Consider the following 21,570-nt stretch of genomic DNA (forward strand, 5'->3'; position numbering starts at 1 on the left):
TTCAGCTGATGCGATCATATGGCTTTTCTTCTGTAGCCTGTGTATATGATGGATTGTCTGACTGGATTTGAATGTTGATCCAGCCTTGCATTTCTGCAGCAAACCCTGTAGTTACAGAATATGGAACACACACACACACATTCTTTTTGCCAGTATTTTGTCGAGAAATTTTATGTGTAAAATCGTGAGCATATTGGCCTATTTTTTTTGGCACTGCTGTCTGAATAATACTGGCCTCCCAAAATGACCTTTGAGTGTTTCTCCCTTTTTCCCTCCCAGCCTAGTTGAGATTTTGAGAGTCGGTTTTCTTTCTTCTCTAAATATTTGGTAGAATTCTCTGGTGAAACCATTTTGGCCTGGAGGTTCCATTTAATGGAATTCATTAACTGGACTTCATGAGAATATGTAGGGATGTCATTAGCTTTGATACATTGAAAAGCAAAGTTTCAAGTTGAATATCTTATAATGATTTAAAAACAGCAAAATTATGCTTTGAATAATAGGACTTGAGCACTTCAAAGGACGGTAGAGACCCTCTTGAATTTAATGATTAGAAAACTGAGGTGCAGAGAAGGCAGGTGACTAGTGCAAGCCCATATTCTCAAGATAAGGCCAGATAGTGTCCGTTTCTCCTAGCCTGTTGGAATTCTGCCCTTTATACTGCTTATAAAAGCCCTATCCAGTTGGCATTGAGTATGTGATTATTTTCAAAAAGCACATTTTGATGATCTTTGCTTCCTTCAGGCATAGGTTATTCTGTAACAATTTCAAGCACATCTTTAGATGTTTTCATTCACATCTTCTGTTACTAATCTGTGTCCTGTTTTATTTCACTGTTTTTTTTCATCCTATGCAAATTAGATTTTTTTTTTTTATGGTCTGTGTATTGTCAGTTTTATATATATTTATTTTGTGCTAAAAAGAAAACATCCTGCATTTAGTGTATGCAGTTCTATATGTATCTTATCAGGCCAGATTTATTCATCTTGGTGTATGAACCTGGTAGAACCTTACCAATGTTATTCCTGCCTTATAAAAATAACTGAGATAGCATTAAGATGTTTCAATTTATAGATGTAACTTTTTATTCTTAGAGTAAAATTGTTTTACATAAATTGAGGTTTAAGATTGTATACAAATTTTAAAATGTCTTCCTGCTATTTTCTTTCCTGAATCTATTTTTCAGATGCAAATACACACTTTTGTATTTTGAATTTATTTAATAACTTAATATATTTATTTTCCAAATTTTTATTTGCTTTATCTCTGTAACATATCTTCAAAATTGTGACTTATAAACTGAATATTGCTGGATAGTTTTCAGCCTACTCAAAACTACTGACGACCAATTCAAACATTTATTACATATACATTTCATGTGATAGCTGGCATATCTGATTTAAAATGCATCTTCCTATTGTGCTTATATTTGCTTCAGTTCTGTGTCTTACACATTCTTTTAAAAATTATTTACATTCTAAACTTCACTTTTAGTTGGTAATGTATATACTTCTGTTTTATTAGTGTTTAAGGTTAAAAATTATAATACATGTCTTTAACACAACAAAGTATAAGTTAATATCTTAACCTTTTGCACGATGTAATGGATATTATTGAGGATCGCGTGGTAATTTCATTGTTCTCCTCAACAAGATATTGTTCATGTTTTACATAGATAATGAATTACCTGCATTTACTCAGAGGTGCCCTTTTCTTGGGTCTTTGGTCCTGTCACTGCGGACCTTTCACCTGGGATCATTTCCTTTGGCCTTAAATGTAGTTCATTGGAGTACAGTTGCTTTACAGTGTTGTGTTCTGTGTGGGTGAGTTATCCACTATTTCATTCTCTTTTTGAGAAACATTTTCAGTACATCCTTCCACTATGTCCTGGACCCACTATGTTGTATGTGACTGGAGGTGATTTATTTTGTGTTAATAGTTTCCTGGTATTAAGGAACAGTATTTGAACATGGTACAAGAACAACACATCCTAGAAATTCTAACAGGCTCAGTAATTAGATAGGGTTTTGAGTTGTTGGAATAATAAAAGGATGACTGTGTAGAATACATAGGAGAAATAATATGTCTGGTAACCAGATTAATGGATTGCAACATAAACTGACTAGATGACTAACAAACCCCGTTGTTTCTTTTTGGATGCCTAGGAGGTCAGCATGTCCCAGCTTTCCTTAACAGTTAACTCTGGGACCATGTGGATGAGTTGTGGCCACATGAATACAGGCAGAAGTGGTTGTGGATGCGTGTCTTAATTGTTCCTGCATTTGTGCACCCTTCTGGGAATCTTCTCAGTGGTTCTCAATCTCAAACCTCCCCAGGACTTAGTGCTCCCTTGGGTGCTGTAGGTTCAGAAGGTGGGTTGATGGTAATGATGTCTTGATGAGGATAGGTCCCGATGACCTGAAAAGCCTCTGAGCTTCCAGCTGGGCCATCTCATCATCACGTATTTGTACCCAAGTCTGCCAGTCCTCAGGGTCAGAAGAGGAGGACAGGAGGGCAAGAAGGAGGCCCCGGTTACTGGGAGCTTGATGATATGTCACCATGTCATAAACGTGAAACCATCGACTCCACTCCACTTGGACCTGAGGGCACTTAGTCCTGATGTGCCCAAGATCAGACTCTTAATTGTAATAATGCAACTCTTTGGGCATCGTGCCTACCTGTAGTTTAAGAAGTCTACCTGCTTTTTAGAGATAACTAAATATGGGTAGAAAAAAAGGTCTATGCAAAATATTACATACAAATGTGTGCTTTTTATGTAAAGCATTTAATCAGTACCTGAGAGTTTGAAAAGTCTGAAAGTCTAGTCGCTCAGTTGTGTCCAACCCCATGGATTGTAGACTACCGTGCTCCTCCATCCATGGGATTTTCCAGGCAAGAGTACTGGAGTGGGTTGCCATTTCCTTCTCCAGAGGATCTTCCCGACCCAGGGATCGAACCCGGGTCTCCCACATTGTAGGCAGACACTTTACCATCTGCGCCACCAGGGAAGTCCCAGTATCTGAGAGGTTCCTTGCCGAGTCAAGTAATCATATTTTCATAAATAATGCCAACATTCTTGCAAAGAGGTATCCATGGCTTAGCCTTTCACAGCCTTGTATGTGAAAGCGTTGTGTCTGCAATCCCATGGACTGCAGCCTGCCAGGCGCCTCTGTTCATGGGGTGGGTTGCCATTCCCTTCTCCAGGGGATCTTTCTGACCCAGGGATCGAACCTGTGTCTCAGACCCACATTGCAGGCAGATTGATTACCATCTGAACTACCAGGGAAGCCCCATTCTCCAGGAGCTCTTTCCAATCCAGGGATCAAGCCTGGGTCTTCTGCATTGCAAGTAGATTCTTTACTGTCCTATCCACCAGGGAAGCCCCATGTTAATACTAATGACAGTAGTAATGTTCAGTCACTCAGTCGTGTCCAACTCTTTGGGATCCCGTGGACTGCAGCACCCCAGGCTTCCCTGTCATTCACCATCTCCCAGAGCTTACTCAAACTCATATCCATCAGGTCGGTGATGCCACCCAACCATCTCATCCTCTGTCATGCCCTTCTCCTGCCTTCAATCTTTCACAGCATCAGGGTCTTTTCTAATGAGTCGGCTCTTCGCTTCAGATGGCCAGGGTATTGGAGCTTCAGCCTCAGTCCGTCCAATGAATATTCAGGATTGATTTGCTTTAGGATTCACTGGTTTGATCCACTTGCAGTCCAAGGGACTCTCAAGAGTCCTCCAACACCACAGCTCAAAAGCATCAATTCTTTAGCGCTCAGCCGTCTTTACGGTCCAACTCTCACATCCATACGTGACTGCTGGAAACGATTTTGAACCAGTCTGTTGGTCCGTGTCCATTGTCTGTTGCTTCTTGACCTGCATATAGATTTTGCAGAAGGCAGGTAAGTTGGTCTGGCATTCGCATCTCTTTAAGAATTATCCATAGCTTGTGAGCTCAGCACCAGCCCGAGTTCCTCATGCCCTGCGTCTGGATGGGGCCCTAAGTCCTGCAGTGATCAGAGAAAGCGGGGCATTGCCCCCAGGCCTATGGCAATTTGGGCACTGTCCTTTAAGAGGAAGCCCCGCCCTGTATTAGGAAAAGTGAAGCTAAGTTATCTCCCAGTCTCTTCGCGTGGTGCCGAGGGGCAGTCGCCAAGGAGAAGGGAAATGGCGCAAGCGCGTGGGCACAGGCTGGGGTTGCACAGAGGCGGATGCCATCGGCACTTCCGCCTTCACCCCTGGGCCAATCACAGTCCGGGAAGGGCCGTTTCCGGCGGCCTCGGGGCGGGACTTCCGGTCTCGTTGCAGTAGAGCTTCTTTCCGGGAGCGGTTGATGGTTGAAAAGCGACCACGTGGACCGGAGCACAGCTCCGGGACCGTGTCTCTAGGGCTGGGCGGGGAAGGCGAGCGAGATAGCGGGCCTGTCTCCGCACCCCATCGGAGCCGTGACGCCCCAGCTCCGGCACCTTCGCCGTGACACTGTGCCCCCGTCTATGGGACAGGAGACTTCGCGCCTCGCGTTTGCCAGCCTGCGCCGAGACTGCACGTTTCTGCAGGCCTCCACCCGCGCTCCGTCACCAAGGGCCCCGAGGACGGCGGCCTGGGCCTTTCGGGCATTTGACGTCATTTTTTTGTTGTTGTTTGACTTCATTTTATAGCGAGGTTTGGAGTTTGAGGCGCGGCCCGAGGTGTCTGCCCCGGTCTCCCGCCTCTCGGGGCCCCGTTCCGCCCACTGTGTCCCGTGGCAGTGGCAGGTGCGGCAGCGCTGATGAACCCGGCGCAGGTGAGTGGAGGGTCACCCAGCGCCGCGCCTCAGAGTCCGCGCTCCTGGCCATCGCTGCTGGTGTTTGTCCTGGGACTCTGCCTTCCCTTCTCCCAGTTCTTGGTCGCAGGTCTCTGGAGGGAGTCACTTCTGGGGTAGGGTACCTAATTCAGGCATATGAATAGATTCCTAAACTGAAAACCACGGGAGTAAATTTTGGCGCCATGTGCCGACTCTCAGGGGTGAGCCTGAGTTGGGAGTGATCAGGGTCTACATTGGACCTGGAATGACAGCCAGAGGAGCTAGACCTCCCTTCTGAAAGTTTGGAGAGAAGGTGGAGGTGATTTAACACATTTCGTTACATGGATTTCCTCTGGCTGCACAGAGGAGGCTGTGGAAGTGAGGCAGGGAGCCCCGGGAGGATTGTGAGCCAAGAGCTTTAAGACCCAAGTCCTGGGGACTGGTGGGAGAAGGTGAGCGCGAGTTTGGATGACACCAGGACAACAGGCTGGCAGGAGAGAGTTTGAGGCCCGTCATACTGTACTTAGCTTAGGAAGTATTTCTCTCTGCCCACCTGCCTGGTTTCGCTCTGGGCTGCACGCAGTAATCAGAGGGAAAAGAGGAGAGAGCAACTACCGTGTGGTGCAAAGTCGGGCGTCTCCTCTGAGTTGGGAGACTGGGGAAGAGAGGGACCTGGGGTGCTCTGGGGAGAGATGCTCCCTGCCAGCTTATCTGTCCCCATCGTGGCAGGGCGGTGTGACCTTCGAGGATGTGTTCGTGTATTTCTCCCGGGAGGAGTGGGAGCTGCTAGAGGAAGCTCAGAGACTCCTGTACCGTGATGTGATGCTGGAGAACTTCGCACTTGTGTCATCGCTGGGTAAGTCCCTCTTTTAGTTATCTGTTGCTACCTGGCAAATTACCCCAAAGCTTAGTGCACTGAGTAGACAAGCATTTATCTTACAGTTGCTTTGGGTAAAGAATCAGGCATATTCTACTTGGGTACCCCTAGCTTAGGGTTTTTCATGACCTTGCTGGCAAGCTGCCCAGGGTTTCCATCTGATCTGAAAGCTTAACTGGTGGTGAATCTCCCTTCAAGGTCATGCACGTGATCAGGAGGCTGTTGGCTGAAGCCCTGCCTCAGTTTCTCGCCATGTTGTGTTCTCCTTTAGGCAGGTCACAAGGCAGCTGATTTCTGAGATGATGGGCGAGAGACAGCATCCAGGAGAGAAACTGATATTTTTGCAACCTGCCCTCAGAAGTGCCATCCCACAGTGTTTCATTATTTTCTAATGAACAAAATTATTTTCTGTTCATTATAAAATAGTGTTTAAACCCAGCCAGCACTCAGCTGGAAGGCGTTAAAAAGGACGTGATTCCCAGTTTCCTGAGCTGGGTGTTGTTTTTTCTCACGGGCAGTTCTGTCTCACAGTTCTGTCATGGCACAGCTTCTTTCCTTGTTCCCTGGAGTAAGAGTGTGAGCCCCAGGGCTGGGCAAGGGGCACCTCCCTCCTTTCCCAGAGCCGCCCCAACCTCTGCTGCCGGGAGCTTTGAGATGAAGTATTTGGGGGTGAGAAGTCTTACAGTCTGCCCCCGACATGCCAGATCTCTGGCCTCTCTGTGCCCCGGGTTCTGCCCCCTTCTGCCATCTTCTCTGTGAAGGGGGTCTCCCAGGGTCACTACTGGCCCCTCATCAGCTGTTCTTTCCCATTAGGACTTGCAGTTTCCAGGTCTCATGGGGCTACCCAGCTGGAGCCAGAGGGGAGCCTGGGGTGCCTGAGGAGGTAGACACGGCTTTGGTCAGAGACGACCTGGAGGAGGCCCAGGCCTGGTGAGCAGGGGGCGCGGGCGTCAGGGCTGGCTTTGCTTTATAACAGCAATTTGCTCTGCGTCTCTAGTGTCTCCTTCCCCAGCTTTGATGCTTTGCTCACTTGTCTCTTCTGCTCTGCCCTTAGGTACCTGTCCGTCCCACCCCCCTTTCTAGTCGCACATCTTATCTGACCTCCTGCTCCTCCATGCGGCGCTCCACAGCATTGGGTTTCTTTTAACATGTCATGAGATGTGCGCATATCCTTAAATTTTCCTTAAACACTATCAGGCCAGATATTCTCTTCTGGGCCAGGTTTGATATTCTGTCAGGCCAGGTTTTTCTGGCCCTGGCTAGACCCTTTTTCACAGCACTCACCTGGCACAAGGAACCAAGAGCCTTGCTTGGAGACCATCTGCGTGGTGTGGTTCAGAGAGCCTTTGGCCACACTGTGCCCCATCCTGGTATCCCCTCCTCCGAGGTCCCTTCTTCTGTAAGCGTCAGAGGCCCCTCCTCCTCCTGATCCTGGGCCCCATGTGAGGCCCGCAGTCCCACAGACCCATTGCCAGTTGTATCAGACACACATTTGTTGCTGGAGGCCACCAGCTGAACGTGCTCTTCAGCCACATCTGTCTTCCTTCAGGTCGTTGGCACGGAGTGGCGGGTTTGGCTGCACCTTCTGAGCAGGGGTTCCTGTGAGCCAGCCGCAGATGAGAACTGCCCAGGCGGAGCCCTCCACCCACCCGGCTCACCCCTGCGACATGCATGGCCCAGTCTTGAAAGACAGTTTGGCCCCTGGCTGAGCCACAGGGAACTCCCAGCAGGTGAATCATGGGGAGAGATTTCGGGTGTAGTGTAAACCTCGACCACATGCAGGTGGTGGAATGGAATCTTCAGAAGAGAAAACCCAGGCTTCATTTGTAAAGCACTGCGGATCCTGTACATCAGAGACAGCCTTCACTTGCAGAGAGGGTGGCGAGAACTTCCCAGCCAGCAGCTGGCCCCTCGCCATGGGGAGAAGCCAGGGGGCATGTCGGGAGCTTATTCTCTGCTGTCATCGCCACGGGGTCCTTTTGGGTATTGGGTTCCCACTGGGCCGGAAAGCACGACTGAGGCCGGAAAGCCTTCTGCCTCTCAGTGGCCCTTGTTGGAGGGAGTGTTGCTCCAGGGTCAGTTGACTCTGGCACTCTGGGTTGGAGCAAACTAGAAATCAGAAATGCAAGAAGGGCCCTGGAGCCCAGGGACAGTTTCCCACAAGGAGAGTCTTCAGGAGGATGAGCTGTGAACACAGTGGTGTGAGAACAGGTGACGGTCTGCGCTCCAGCAATTACTGGAGCAATCCTCTGGTAGATGCTTTTCATAAACAGAACTCACATGCACCAGGGGAAGCTTCCATGATCTACACAGGCAAGAATCTCTGCACGTGGAAGAGATGTGGGATGGCTTCAACAAATGTTGATGTGCTTTTCTCCTGAGGGTGGGCCCGAGTCGGCACATGAGGATTTATGCTCAGCAGAACCACAGGAGTGGTCAGGCTCATGCAGCAATAGCACATTCACATTGAGAAGCCTTATGAATGCAAAGGATGTGGGAAAGTATCTTGAGTCTGCTCTGCTTTTGTTCCAAGTAACATTTCCCACTCCAAAGACAGTCATACTTGGAGTGCAAAGTATGTGGGTGTACCTTTTGTGGCAACTGTTGTTCCACTCATCACGTGAGGGTTCTCACAAGAGAGGACCCCAGAGCACAGTGAATGTAGAAAGGCCTTCATTCACCCTTATTTGTCTGGCCTGATAGGATCCATGCTGGAGAAAAACCCTTTGAGTATAAGAATATCAGAGAGCCTTTTGGTACAGCTCCTTCCTGATTCCATATGGGAAGGCTCACGTGAGGGAGAAATGTCGTGAATCTAGTGAATGTGGACAGTCTCTCTGCCTTCATTCATTCCTTTCCAAGCCTCAGAGTGTTCATACTGGGGAGAAGCCCTGTGAGCGTAAGAAATGGGCCAAAGCCTTTTACATGTGAACTTGTCTCAGGCACTATCAGAGAATTCATACTGGGAAAAGACCTTTTGAATGTAACTCCTGGGGAAAATCTTCTGAACAGGGGAAGCTTCGTACTCTGAGGAATTATACCAAAGAGAAATAAGTGTTCGTGTGCTGTGAGAAAATCTTCTGAGCTCAGTCGTCACTTACGGTCCCTGGAAGAGTCATACAGGAGATGGATCCATCCTAGGACGTTGCGTCTGAGAGTTTATAAAGGAGAGAGAGCCAGTGGCTACTGTGCGGTTTCAAGAATCTTCAACCATAGCTCTACCCGTAGTATGCACTGAAAAAGCAACCCCAGGAATATTTAAAAAACAAAGGAGAAAGAAATATAAGTAGATATCACAGGCAAATGAATGTATTTCTGACTTTTTTTCTGCTTTTCCTGAGAAACCAGTGAGTTTATTGGCTGGCCTTTTTTGTTGTTTTTGGGTGGCAGGGGGCTGTTTGAGAGATTAACCGCCTGAATTAATATGCACTGTGTGCCACGCCACACCAGGAAGGCTGGACGCTTGAGAGCATCTCTGCGTTACGAAACGTCATCTTAGGTGACACCTTGATTTATGAAGCCTTTAAAACTTAAATTAGGATACAAAAATGTTGTCTAAAATTATAATAAAGACATAAGGACACACGAATGGGTACATTTTACTTTACTACTTAAAACTGTTTAAGGCTTCATTTTTATTTATCCATTAATTATAGAGATATAATTGATATATAACTATGTACGTCTAAGATGTACAACATATTTATCTGATACATTTACACTGTAGTATGATTGCCATTGTAGCCTCAGTTAGCCTGTGTTATGCCACAGAATTATCACCTCTTCTAGTGGTGGGAACAAATAAGATATCATCTCTTGGCAAGTTTAATGTTTATAATATAGTTTTATTGTCTGTAATCCCTGTACTTTATGTTAGATCTCTCGGAATTATTTGTCTACGAATTGTAAGTGTATACCCCTGAACATCATCTCTCCCATCCCCTGACCCCACCCCCGGCCTTTGGTAACCATCACTGTAATGTTTTCCAGCTCAGTTTTTGGTTTTGTTTTGCTTTTTCCACATGTAAGGGATTTTATACAATATTTGATGTATATCACTTAGGATAACATCCTCAAGGTCCATCTGTATTGTTGAAAATGGCAGCATTTCCTTTTTTCTCAAGGCTGAGTAGTAGTCCATTGTTGATGTATATATGTTTTTATTCATTTACCCATTGATGGACATTTTGGTTGTTTCCACATCTTCGCTATTGTGAACTATAATAAACATGGCAGTGCTCCTATCTCTTTAATAACCTGTTTTTATTTCCTCTGGAGCTTGAGGATGATATTGATTGGGATTGCAACTTGTCTGCACCATGCCCATCCCCAACCACATGGCCTTGGTCATGTCACTTAGGCTTGGGGTTGAGTATTGGTGTGTGTAAAATAGAAACCTTGGTTAAATAGAGTCGGGAGACCAGCAGGAGGGAGCTCTCACACCCTGCCGCTGACAGCAGAGCCCAACAGGAAGGAGAAAGGTTCCTCTTCTTCCAAGAAAAGACGCAGTCAAGGAAAAGCCCTGGCCTCTTTCTCCCGGTTCACTTTTCCCTCTGTAAAAGTGTTCTCCTCTTGCTGTGCAGGTCCTTGCTTGGTGGCGTGCCATTATTGCAGGCTCCAAATCACCATTCTCAGTTGATCCTGTGTAAGCCCCTCTTTGCTGGAGAAATAGCTGGCAGTCTTCATTTTAGGGGAACAGTGTTCAACAGGAAAAACCCAGAGTTCAGAGGTGAGTGTCAGACTGGCTGCCTGATCCCCAGGGCCCCCCTGAACTCTGCTGTCCCCCTTCCAATCATAGCCCTTCCACGGCATGTAATTTGAACCTGAGATATAGATAGAAATCAGCCCACACGTCGAATTCTAGGCAGAGGGAACCTCTTGTGCAGTGATGGGGAGCGGGGCACGTGGTGATCCTGAGGCACGTGAGAAATTGAAAGTTCAGCATAGGGAGTTCTGAGGGTAGGGTCTGGGCACGGAGGTGGCCCACCTGAGGGGCTTGTTAGTGGGGTCTCCCAGAGAAGGTGAATTCTGCACTGGGACAAGCCAAGGGCACATGTATTCCTGCAGGGATGCTGTTCCAGGAGCGCCCAGCTGTTTGCGAAGCCCTCGTGGCAAGACTCCCTTAGGGTGACGAGGCTAGTGCAGAGCAGGAGACGTGGGCCCAGCATGGACACCTTGTCATGGGCACCCAGAGGCAGGCACGTGCAGGGCACACAGAGAGGTCATGGGACTTACAGAGACTAGGAGGAGACTACAACACCGTCACACACAGGGTTCCACAAAAATGAATCTGCAGACGTGCAGCTTGGACACATGCGGGACACAAAATCCTATGCAGATGTACACACAGATACCCACCAGGACACAGAATAGAGAGGATATATTTATATTGACCAAAGACACACACACTCATGAAAACAGACACAGGACACCCACATGCGTGTGCTCACAAGTCCCATACATACCATGAACAGTGCTCACAGGGATGTGCGTGTAAAACACACAGATGCGTCCACCGGCACAAAGACACGTACGTGCAGACGTGGGGCACTGGTGTGCAGAAGGAGAGTGCAGACATCAGAGAAAAGCTCCTGGACACGCACGGGCTACACAGGAGAACACAAGGCCAGCAGGAGCGGGTACACGGAGAGAGGGGCACGTGGAGACGCAAAGGTAGACACCTCTGCACAGCCGCGTTGACAGATGCACAGATGGTTGTACATGAATAGGGAGAACCGTCCAGAGACACACACAACAGCTCACTTGCTCACACACACACACACATTTACGTGGGCATTCCCAAATGCAGATAATCAGATGTATACACATAGAATGTGATGACAAACATTTACTCTGCTCTTAAGGAAAAAGTGCATCTGATGAGGTGGATGAAACTGGAGCCTATTATACAGAGTGAAGTAAGCCAGAAAGAAAAACACCAAAACAGCATACTAACGCATATCTATGGACTTTAGAAAGATGGTAACCATAACCCTGTATGCGAGACAGCAAAAGAGACATTGAAGTATACAACAGTCTTTTGGACTCTGTGGGAAAGGGTGAGGGTGGGATGATTTGGGAGAATGGCACTGAAACATGTATAATATCATATGTGAAACAAATTGCCAGTCCAGGTTCGATGCATGACACAGGATGCTTGGGGCTGGTGCACTGGGATGACCCAGAGGGATGGTATGGAGAGGGAGGTGGGAGGGGGGTTCAGGATGGGGAACATGTGTACAACCCGTGGCGGATTCATGTTGATGTGTGGCAAAACCAATACAATATTGTAAAGTAATTAGCCTCCAATTAAAATAAATTTATATTTTAAAAAGTGCATATAGATTATGTAAGTTGATCACAAATTTTATTGATCCAAAGGGTGTGACGTGCTTCCCAGGTGCCACACTGGTAAAAATCCGCCTGCCAGGGCAGGAAATGCAAGAGATGTGGATTTGATCTCTGGGTTGGGAAGATTCCCCAGAGCAGGAAATGGCACCCCATTCCAGTATTCTTGCCTAGAGAATTCCTTGGACAGAGGAGCCTGGAGGGCTACAGTCCATAGGGTCAGAAAGAGTCTCAGCATGTCCCAGTCATGCTCAGACATGACTGAGCAGTTGCTCACAATGCAGTTTACAAATGGTAATGGTACACCCAATGGTTTCTGTTGCAAATTACACAAGCCAATTAATTAATTCTTACACAGTGCTTTCATTAATTTCAATTTTAACTCTTTATGTGTCAAGGTTAAGTTTCAACATATGTATATATGTATCAGCCCACCAGGCTCCCCGGTCCCAGGAGATTGCCTGGGATTCTCCAGGCAAGAACACTGGAGTGGGTTGCCATTTCCTTCTCCAATGCATGAAAGTGAAAAGTGAAAGTGAAGTCGCTTAGTCGTGTCTGACCCTCAGCGACCCCATGGACTGCAGCCCACCAGGCTCTGCCTTCCATGGGATTTTCCAGGCAAGAGTACTGGAGTGGGGTGCCATTGCCTTCTCCGATATGTATGTATTAGAAATAAGCAAATCCAATTCCAAGCATATACCCATTTAAAATGAGGACTTTTTTTCTCCCAGATATATATACATGAAAGTTTACAACAATTTTATTGATAACAGCCAAGAGGTTGAAACAACCAACCCAACCATCAATAGGAACATGCTTAAATAAATTATGATCTGGTCACATGAATGAGGATGTAAGAGTGTAGAATGTAGAAGATGAATAATAAAAATGGGCATCTGGTGATCTAATCAATATTTTGTGCTAGAAAACTGGCTACTTGTTCCCCAATACTCTTTTCTCCTTCTAGACACCCAGGAGGATAGGCACGTCCCACCACCTTCCCTAACTTAACTTGGAAGCATGCAATAAATTTTGGCCAATGGAAATGGGCTGGAGTGATTGTGAAAAATGTTTCTTCAATTTATCTTCTCATTTATACTCCTTCCTGGGGTACCTCTGTGGACCTCAGTAGTTCCAGTTGTCATACCTCCCCAGGAATTATTACTTCTGTGGGAGCTGTAGCTCCTGGTGATGGAAAGATGATATCTTGAAGAGGACCATATTCCATGACCTTGAGCCACTAGATACCAGGCTGGGCCATCTGACGATCATACATTAGTACCAGGTCTGCCTATTGAGGGTTATGGTGGAAGGCAGGAGGAGCCTGAGTTTGTTCTTCTGAATTAGGCATGAATGGTTCTTTTGTCATCTCACACAGTGAACCATGATATGAAACTATGTTAACTCCACTGCCCATTTAAGTCTAATAGAAATTACTCTGGATACGTCAACGTTTTGAGTCATATGGTCTGTAGAAATGCATCTGTTTGACAATAGACCTAGTAGTTTATGACAATTGCCTGCATTTATTGTTTTAAAAAATAGAATGAACCTACAGGTATACAGCTGTGGTCTATGCACAATGTTTGCCATTACCTATAATGCTACTTGGTGAGTCAAGACTGATTGTATTTATATTTTGAAAAATATGATCAGTGATTCTGCAAAGAGGAGCCTCCGACATCCTCCTCTAGCTGTATATGTAAGAAATTGTGGTCATGATGAATAGTAACAGTAACAGCTTGTGTGTGTTCAGCACCAGGTCTTGTGCTAAGCACTTTTCATCTCACTTCCCATTTGGAAGGTATTTTCCCATTTTAGTTGCTGTAGTTGGGGTAGGGAGGTGGTCATGACTTTCAATTCCCACGCCCAGGGTTTTTGTGTCAAAAAGTGTAGGTTGGACCCCAGAATGTGCTTTTTGAGCAAGTTCAGAAGGGATGCTGAGCCCGTTTTGGATATCAACGAATAGCAGGAACATTTCATGTTACTACATGAAGACTGCACAAGAGAGGGATATCGATCTTCAATTTTTTTTTTTCCCCCCTTTTGGCCGCGAGAGTAGCTTGGGGTTCGTAGTTTCCGTCTAGGGAACAAACCCGGGCCCCCTGTTGTGGAAGGGCAGAGTCCTAACCCACTGGGCCACCAGAGAATTCCCTTCCATCCATTCAGTTTAAATCTCAGTGTCCAAAACTCCCAAGAGGTGAAGCAGCTCTCCCAGGATGAAAGAATGCTCCACCTGCTGGAGACGTCGGAGGACGCCGCTTTCCTACATGTCGTCACAGAAATCTGGGCGCGTCGCGTTTATGGGGAGGTCGGGCACTTCCCGGATGGCTCAGATGGCAACGCAGGAGACTCGGGTTCAATCCCTGCGTCAGGAAGATTCCCTAGAGGAGGGAATGTCAACCCACTCCAGTAGTCTTGCCTGGAGAATTCCATGGACCGAGGAGCCTGGGGGACTACAGGCCATGGGTCACAAAGAGTCGGACCCGACTGAGCAACTAACACCTTCTAGTACTTAAGGACGTAATTTTTCTCGGATCTTTCTCCACCTGCCTCCGCGCAGCTGTTGGGGACAACCAGAAATCGGCCTTTTCCCTGGTTGGATGTGGGCCACAGACTCCTTTACCCAGAAGTCTGTTTTGCGGCACATCCGCTCTGCGCCAATGGCAGCCCAGAAGATGCGCGTTTCCGTCGTCTTTTTCAGACAGAGGCGGGACTTCCGGCGTCACGGTCGTGACGTATTTTGCTGGCGCCGGGAAAGTCTGGAGTGGCTGCGGAATCTGCGAGTCGGCCTGGGCTCTGCTTTACATGCGACTCTTGAGAAGCGAATAGGAGAGGACGGTAATAAGGTTGGGGCCTCCGTCGGCGACCTTATTACGATCCATGGTCGCCGCCGTGGGACGGGCCGCCTAGCGCGGAGCGGTGGGCTGGGGCTGTACTCCTTCCCAGGCCTTCGCGCTCGCTCTCCGTCCTCGTTCGCTTCCGGAGGCGGCACCCGGAGCCCGTGCGCCGTTTTGACCAGGAGGAAACCAAGGCTCGGAGCTCGACCGTCGTCCAGGGCCCACCGCACCCAGGGGGTGTGCGGGTCCCGCTGCTCCCACTCCAATCGCGTTTCTCGACCTGGTTCTACTCACAGGACCCCATGGCGGCTGCGGCGCTAATGACCTGGGCTCAGGTGAGTGAGGGTCCCTCAAGCCCTCACCGACTCAGGTGGGGGGATGTTATGTTCTCAGGCTTTCCGAACTTGGCCTTCGTCGCTCCCTGCTCTTGAGTAAGAAGGCGGTGAAGGGCGGTCATTGACGGTGAATACGTGGGGAGGACCCCGTTCCCAATGTTGACTGGATGAGGTGCGAAATGGTTTCCAGGGCTTAGGAGCCCCCAGGTATCAACACTTGGAGGTGAGGCTGAATTCGGCATGTTCTGGAAACGGCAGGTCTCTGCGGTTATGTGTGCTGACAACAGAGAGCTGAGTCAGGAGTCGGACTGGAATGGCAGCCTGGGGAGCTGGACCTCTGTTCTGACGGTGATGGGAACCACGGGAGGTTTATAACAGAGAAGGGAGGTGATCTGACGTTGGTGTTAACAGGCTCTCTCTGGTAGCACAATGGAAGGACTGGGGAAGCCTGAGGGTGGGACGTGAGATCAGGAGGAGTCCTTTCTAGCCCAGCACCCTGAATCTAAGCCAGGAGTTATATGAAGAGGTTCCTGCTTTGGGCAGCCAGTAGGAGGAAGGCTGGACTGGTGTATTAGACTCAGGAACATCTTATGCAAATGCTTAGAGGTAAGATTGAGTTGGGAGTCCTTAAGGAGCCACGGGTCTTAGTTCTGTCTGTTGAGAAAAGGGTCAGGAGTCGGGCAAGAATGGCAGGCTGAGGAACTGGGCTTCTTGTTTTGAAGGTAATGAAAGACATGGGCTTCCCAGATGCCTCAGTGATAGAGAGTCTGCCTGCAGTGTAGAAGACGCAAGAGACACGGGTTTAATCCCTGGGTCAGGAAGATCCCCTGGAGGAGGGAATGGCAACCCATTCCCAGTAGTCCTGCCTGGGAAATCCCATAGACAGAGGAATCGGGCGGGCTGCAGTCTTTAGGCTCCCAAAGAGGCAGACTCAACTAAGTGACTGAACATGTGGCATGCACAAAAGACATGGAGGATTTGGAGCAGAAGAGAGATGCCCTGAATCAGATCTTAACAGGCTCCCTCTGGCTGCTGTCTGGTTGAGAATGGAGTGTGGCCGTGAGGGAGGAGGGTACTGCACTGGTCCACAGAAGTGTTGATGGTGGCAAAGAAAGTCCCAACCGGGCACTGAGGACTGGGTGTGTTGCTCAGGCACTGGGGTAGCAGTGGAGCCTGTCATAAACACAAAGGAGTTCTTCCTGGACACTGTGCAGAGTGGTTTCAGGGGTGGGGTGTGATTTGGAAGTGTAGACTGGAAAGTTTTCAGTCTTAAAGGAGGGGGACCCCAGATATGAGGAAGGTGTGGTTCAGAGTGATGTACCTGGTGGGAGGAGCATGGACTGATGGCCTGAAAGTTGTTTCTGGGAGGCATGGTCAGGAGGATGCCCGCGGGAGAGTGCTTGGTGCCCTTCCTGCCGGACCTATGGCTTACATAGTCTCTGTCTGCCCGCCTTCCTGATTTTGCTCTGGGCTGCCCACGGTGATCAGAGAGACAGGAGAGGGCACCAGGAGTGGTGTCACAGCTGAGTATCGCCTCCGAGTTGGGAGGCTGGGGAGCAGAGGAGTCAGGGGGTGGGAGGTAAGTTGGGGGCCTGGAGAGTCCTGTTGTGTGTGGGCTCAGCTGTCCCCATCGTGGCAGGGTGGTGTGACCTTCGAGGATGTGTTCGTGTACTTCTCCCGGGAGGAGTGGGAGCTGCTGGAGGAAGCTCAGAGACTCCTGTACCGTGATGTGATGCTGGAGAACTTCGCACACGTGGCCGCCTTGGGTGAGTCCCTGTTTCAGTTACCTATTGGTACATGTCAAACTACTCCAAAAGTGAGTGATGTAAAACAGTAAAAAGGCCTTATGGAAGTTTCAGTGTGTCAGGAACTCGTCACAGCTCACCTGGTGCTTTTGGCTCAGGGTCTGCCATGAGGCTTCTCTCAAGCTCCCAGCCGAACTGTTCTCATCTGAAGGCCGTTCTCGGGAGGATCTCACTCACAAACTCACTCATGTTTTATGTTTCCAAGAGGTCGTTTCTTGTGGCTTGTTGGACTGTAAGGCTGTTAGTCAGAGGCCCCCTGGCTTCCTTGTTACCCTAGCCTTTCTGTAGCGCATCTCAAAGCAGTGAAGGAACCTTCTTTCTGAGCAGAGAGAATGTCCAGGATGGTAGCTTGTCTTTTTGTAACCCGACCTGGAAACAGTGATCCCATCATTTTTCTCTGTTCTGTACTTAGAAATGGGTCAGTCAGTGCAGCCTCTGGTCAAAGGAAGTGGCTCATGCAAGGGCAAGAACACCAGGTGACAGGTCTTCCTGGGCCATCGGAGAGGCCGCCTGCCGCAGGCCCACATGCCTGCTGCAGTGTCCTTGGGTTTGGTTTTTCCCTGGTGCCCTGGGGGCAGCTCTTCCTGTCCTGCCAAATCAGGGGCTCTTCCCCCTCCTGTCTTGGTTCCCAGGGTAGGGGCTGTGGATGCCCAGGCACAGCCATGGTGGCGTCCCCTCCCTGAGCAGTCGGACACCTGCTGCACAAAGCCGTTCTCGATCAGGTTAGGAGTTCAGGGCTCTGGCTGACAGTTCTTGGGGACGGACTGTGCCAGGAGTTACAGGTGCTAACAGTCACTGCTTGCGGAGGGCATAGGGGTTTTCTGGTAAGTCCTCCTTCGGGTTTTTGTTTTTTTAACATTTCCTCTTCTCTGTGGGATGGGTCTATCTGGGCCTTTCATTTGCCCTGCTTTTTTTTAATTGGAGTAGGGCTGATCCAGAATGTTGTTATTGTCTCCCTTTTTTTTTTTCCCACAACTTCCACCTTCCAGATCCCATGTGGTTGCCCAGTGGCAGAGAGGCAGAAAGCACCGGGTGCTTGTGGGTGGACCTGACTCCAGCCACACTGAGAGGCCAGAGAGAGCCCAGCACTGCCACACAGGAACTGAGAGAACCATCTGGGGGCAGGGTTCACGTTGTACTGTCAGCCTGTTCGCCAGTGCTTTCTTGCCAAGGCCCTTAGTGGGACCTTGCTTCTCCCTTTCCTCACCATTCCTCGCACTTGGCGTTTCTCCTGTCTTCCTTCCCTTGGCGTTTTCCCACCTCTCTGGCCTCTGTCACGCATTCTCCTCAGCTTACTCTGAAACGCTCTGTAACATTGGCTGCTTTAACGTGTTACAAGTTGTGCACATACCTGTAAGCTGTCCAGAAGAGCCGCCTACTTGCTTGCAATCAGATTTTCCTGGGCCTGGACACAGCCTCTGCACCAGGCTCACCGGACCCAAAGCCAAGGCCCTGCCGAACCCTTCTTAGAAGGGTGAGTTGGAGACCTCGCCTCTGCTTCCGGTACTTTCCACGGTCATTGTGTCTTTACCCGTCATTGAAGTCCTCCATACCTTCCAAGGCCCAGGAGTGACAATGGGCCGTCCTTCACTGATCCTGGCCCCTCATCCTGCAAAAGCGCAAGGGCTCACTCACTGGTGTGTCACACACTCAGAGCAAGCATGTCCTTCACTAGCGTTTCTTTGCTTTCAGGTTGTTGGTGTGAAGCAGACAATGAGGAGGCCCCCTCCGAGCAGATTGTTTGTGTAGAAGGAGTGTCAGAGGTCAGGACTCCTGGGTCCTGTCCACTTATCCAGAAAGTCCATCCATGTGAGAGAAGTGACCCGCTCTTAAAAGACATTTTCCACTGGGCTGAACACCAGGGTTCGTGCCCTGCACAGAACCTGGACACACGTGACCCCTGTGGGCGAGGATTCCTGTTGAGTGAAAACTTTCATCAGCACCAGAAACCACATAGTGGGAACGATCCCGTCCAGGGGGATGCTGATGAGGCCTCATGTGTGAAGAGCTGTGCTGTCTATGAGTTAGGGAGACCTTGTACTTGCAGGGGGAAAGGGATGGACATGCTGGATAGCTCTAGCCTTTTCCAGCACCAGAGCACTCACAGTGGACTGAGTCCACACAGAACAGCTGAGTTTGCGGAATCATTTGCACACAAGTCGAGTCTCAGTTGTCACCAGGGAGACAGTGATGAACTGATGTTTTTCAGTTGCACTGACGATGAGAAAGCCTTCATGAACGCCTTCAGTCTCCTCGACAACCAGGTAACTCAGGCGGTTGAAGTGCAGTCCTTTAGGTGCCTACCTTGTGGAAATCTGTCCAACGAGAAATCCACTCTTATTCATCATAGAAAACTTCATGGTGGGGAAACATCACATGTGTGCAGGGAGTGTGGAAAGGCCTTCATTAACTTGTCTCACCTAAAAACTCACCAGAAATTTCACACTGGCAAAAGACAATATACATGCAGTGAATGTGGAAAGGCCTTCAGCCGCAAAGACACACTTGTGCAGCACCAGAGAGTTCACACTGGAGAAAGGTCTTATGACTGCACTGAATGTGGAAAAGCCTACAGCAGAAGCTCCCACCTCGTTCAGCACCAGAGAATTCACACCGGAGAAAGGCCTTATAAATGCAGTGAATGTGGAAAGGCCTTTAGTCGTAAAGACACACTTGTGCAGCACCAGAGATTTCACACAGGGGAAAGGCCTTACGAGTGCAGTGAATGCGGAAAATTCTTTAGCCAAAGCTCTCACCTTATTGAGCACTGGAGAATTCACACCGGGGCGAGGCCTTACGAGTGTATTGAATGTGGAAAATTCTTTAGCCATAACTCCAGCCTCATTAAACATAGGAGAGTCCACACAGGAGCAAAGTCTTATGTGTGCGGCAAATGTGGGAAGGCTTTTGGCTGCAAAGACACACTTGTTCAGCACCAGATAATTCACACTGGTGCACGGCCTTATGAGTGCAGCGAGTGTGGAAAGGCCTTTAGCCGTAAAGATACACTTGTACAGCACCGGAAAATCCACACTGGAGAAAGGCCTTATGAGTGCAATGACTGTGGAAAGTTCTTTAGCCATAGCTCCAACCTCATTGTGCACCAGAGAATTCACACTGGAGCGAAGCCTTATGAATGCAGTGAATGTGGGAAATGCTTTAGCCACAATTCTAGCCTCATTCTACACCAGAGAGTTCACAGTGGAGCGAGGCCTTATGTGTGTAGTGAATGCGGAAAAGCCTACATTAGTAGCTCCCACCTTGTTCAGCACAAGAAAGTTCACACTGGAGCGAGACCTTATAAGTGCAGTGAATGCGGGAAATTCTTTAGCCGCAACTCTAGCCTCATTCTACACCAGAGAGTTCACACTGGAGAAAAGCCTTACGTGTGCAATGAATGTGGGAAGGCCTATAGCAGAAGCTCCCATCTTGTTCGGCACCAGAAAGCTCACCCTGGAGAAGGACCTCATGAATGCGGCAGTTTTGGTGACCCTTTAGCTGCGTCTCTTAAACTTGTTTAACACCTAGAAACTTCACTGGGAGAAAGGCCTTATGAATGCAGTCAATGCACTATGTCCCTGTTCAAGATTATAGGAGTCACACCAGCAACGGTGGGAATCATTGTTGGTACAGAGACACTGAGATAATGGAGTGGGGATGACTGAGGCTCGTGAGGATGGGTGTTGTTAAGGCAGCGTCTCTATATGTCCCTGCGATTTTGGCTCTATGGCATGAAAGTATACATAAATTCTCAGGGCCTTCACACCTCTGAGTCTCCTGTGGCCAACACACTGTCTCAGTAAGTAAAGGTTTGTGGATTCCTGTACCTCCCTGGGCTGTTGATGTTCTGGCCATCACTGCACAGGCAGGAACCCCAGCAGTGACAGAAGAAAGATCCAGGGCTCAGGCTTCTCTGACCAGCCAGCATTCCTAGTGACTAAGGTGGATGTGGCCTTCATTGCTCTGCAGTTTTTGCTGATCCTGAGGCAGGGCTTATGCTCCTAAATTGTGTAGAGAGGGATATGGTAGAACCAGAACAGTTGGCAGATGGGACTTCCCAAGAAGAGTGGTAAAAATGGATATTTATGGGGAATATTTAGCTCCTAACATCTTTGTTGAGGTATGGTGACGTGAAATAAATGGCATGTATGTAAAGTGTGAAGCGTTTTTCGTTTCAGCATGTGTATATTCTGATGAGACCACACATCAAGATATTGGAGACATCCAACACAGCCAAGAGATTGCTTGGGTCCCTTATAATCCTTTCCTCCTTGTCCTTTCTAACCCCTCTTCCCCACAATTGACAAGCAGTAGCAAGCATATTCTAGAATTTCGTGTAAACAGAATTATATACTTTGTGGAGAGTGGGGACTCTGGCGCTTTGCACCAACCATAACTTTTTGACATTAAGCCATACTGTTGCACGTATCAGTTATTCATTTGTATTGCTGAGTACTGCTCCATTGTATGGGTATACCACGCGTGTTCTTTTACCCATTCGCCTGGTAGTGGGTGTTTGGGTTGTTTCTGGTTTGGCTGTTACAAATAAAGCAGCTGTGAAGATTTGTGTATTAGTTAT

General features: G+C 48.5%; 1 protein-coding gene across 4 annotated transcripts; it reads left to right on the forward strand.

Moving 5' to 3' along the window:
- The first annotated feature begins 7,214 nt into the window (after positions 1–7,214).
- Positions 7,215–21,557, forward strand: ZNF304 (zinc finger protein 304). Of its 4 annotated transcripts, none has more exons than XM_070772354.1 (4): positions 7,215–15,358; positions 15,445–15,792; positions 16,826–16,952; positions 18,684–21,557. In XM_070772354.1, exons 3-4 carry the CDS (start codon positions 16,919–16,921, stop codon positions 20,510–20,512), a joined length of 1,863 nt encoding a protein of 620 aa, XP_070628455.1. In that variant the 5' UTR covers positions 7,215–15,358; positions 15,445–15,792; positions 16,826–16,918; the 3' UTR covers positions 20,513–21,557. The 4 variants fall into 4 exon arrangements, with proteins under 4 accessions (XP_070628455.1, XP_070628454.1, XP_019834212.2 ...); XM_070772353.1 differs by lacking the exon at positions 15,445–15,792 and having other exon boundaries at positions 7,215–10,392; positions 11,528–15,186; XM_019978653.2 differs by having other exon boundaries at positions 7,215–15,792.
- The last annotated feature ends 13 nt before the right edge of the window (positions 21,558–21,570 follow it).

This window comes from Bos indicus, chromosome 18 (genome assembly GCF_029378745.1).
Source record: "Bos indicus isolate NIAB-ARS_2022 breed Sahiwal x Tharparkar chromosome 18, NIAB-ARS_B.indTharparkar_mat_pri_1.0, whole genome shotgun sequence".
In the NCBI taxonomy this organism is placed as follows: Eukaryota; Metazoa; Chordata; class Mammalia; order Artiodactyla; family Bovidae; genus Bos; species Bos indicus.

What these genes read in the sequence shown, in the direction of transcription:
- ZNF304 (XM_019978652.2), top strand. Translation starts at nt 15,154, where the DNA reads ATGGCGGCTGCGGCGCTAATGACCTGGGCTCAG. An exon ending in CGCTAATGACCTGGGCTCAG is followed by an intron (nt 15,187 to 16,825) that starts GTGAGTGAGGGT and finishes CCATCGTGGCAG; the next exon opens with GGTGGTGTGACCTTCGAGGA. An exon ending in CGCACACGTGGCCGCCTTGG is followed by an intron (nt 16,953 to 18,683) that starts GTGAGTCCCTGT and finishes CTTTGCTTTCAG; the next exon opens with GTTGTTGGTGTGAAGCAGAC.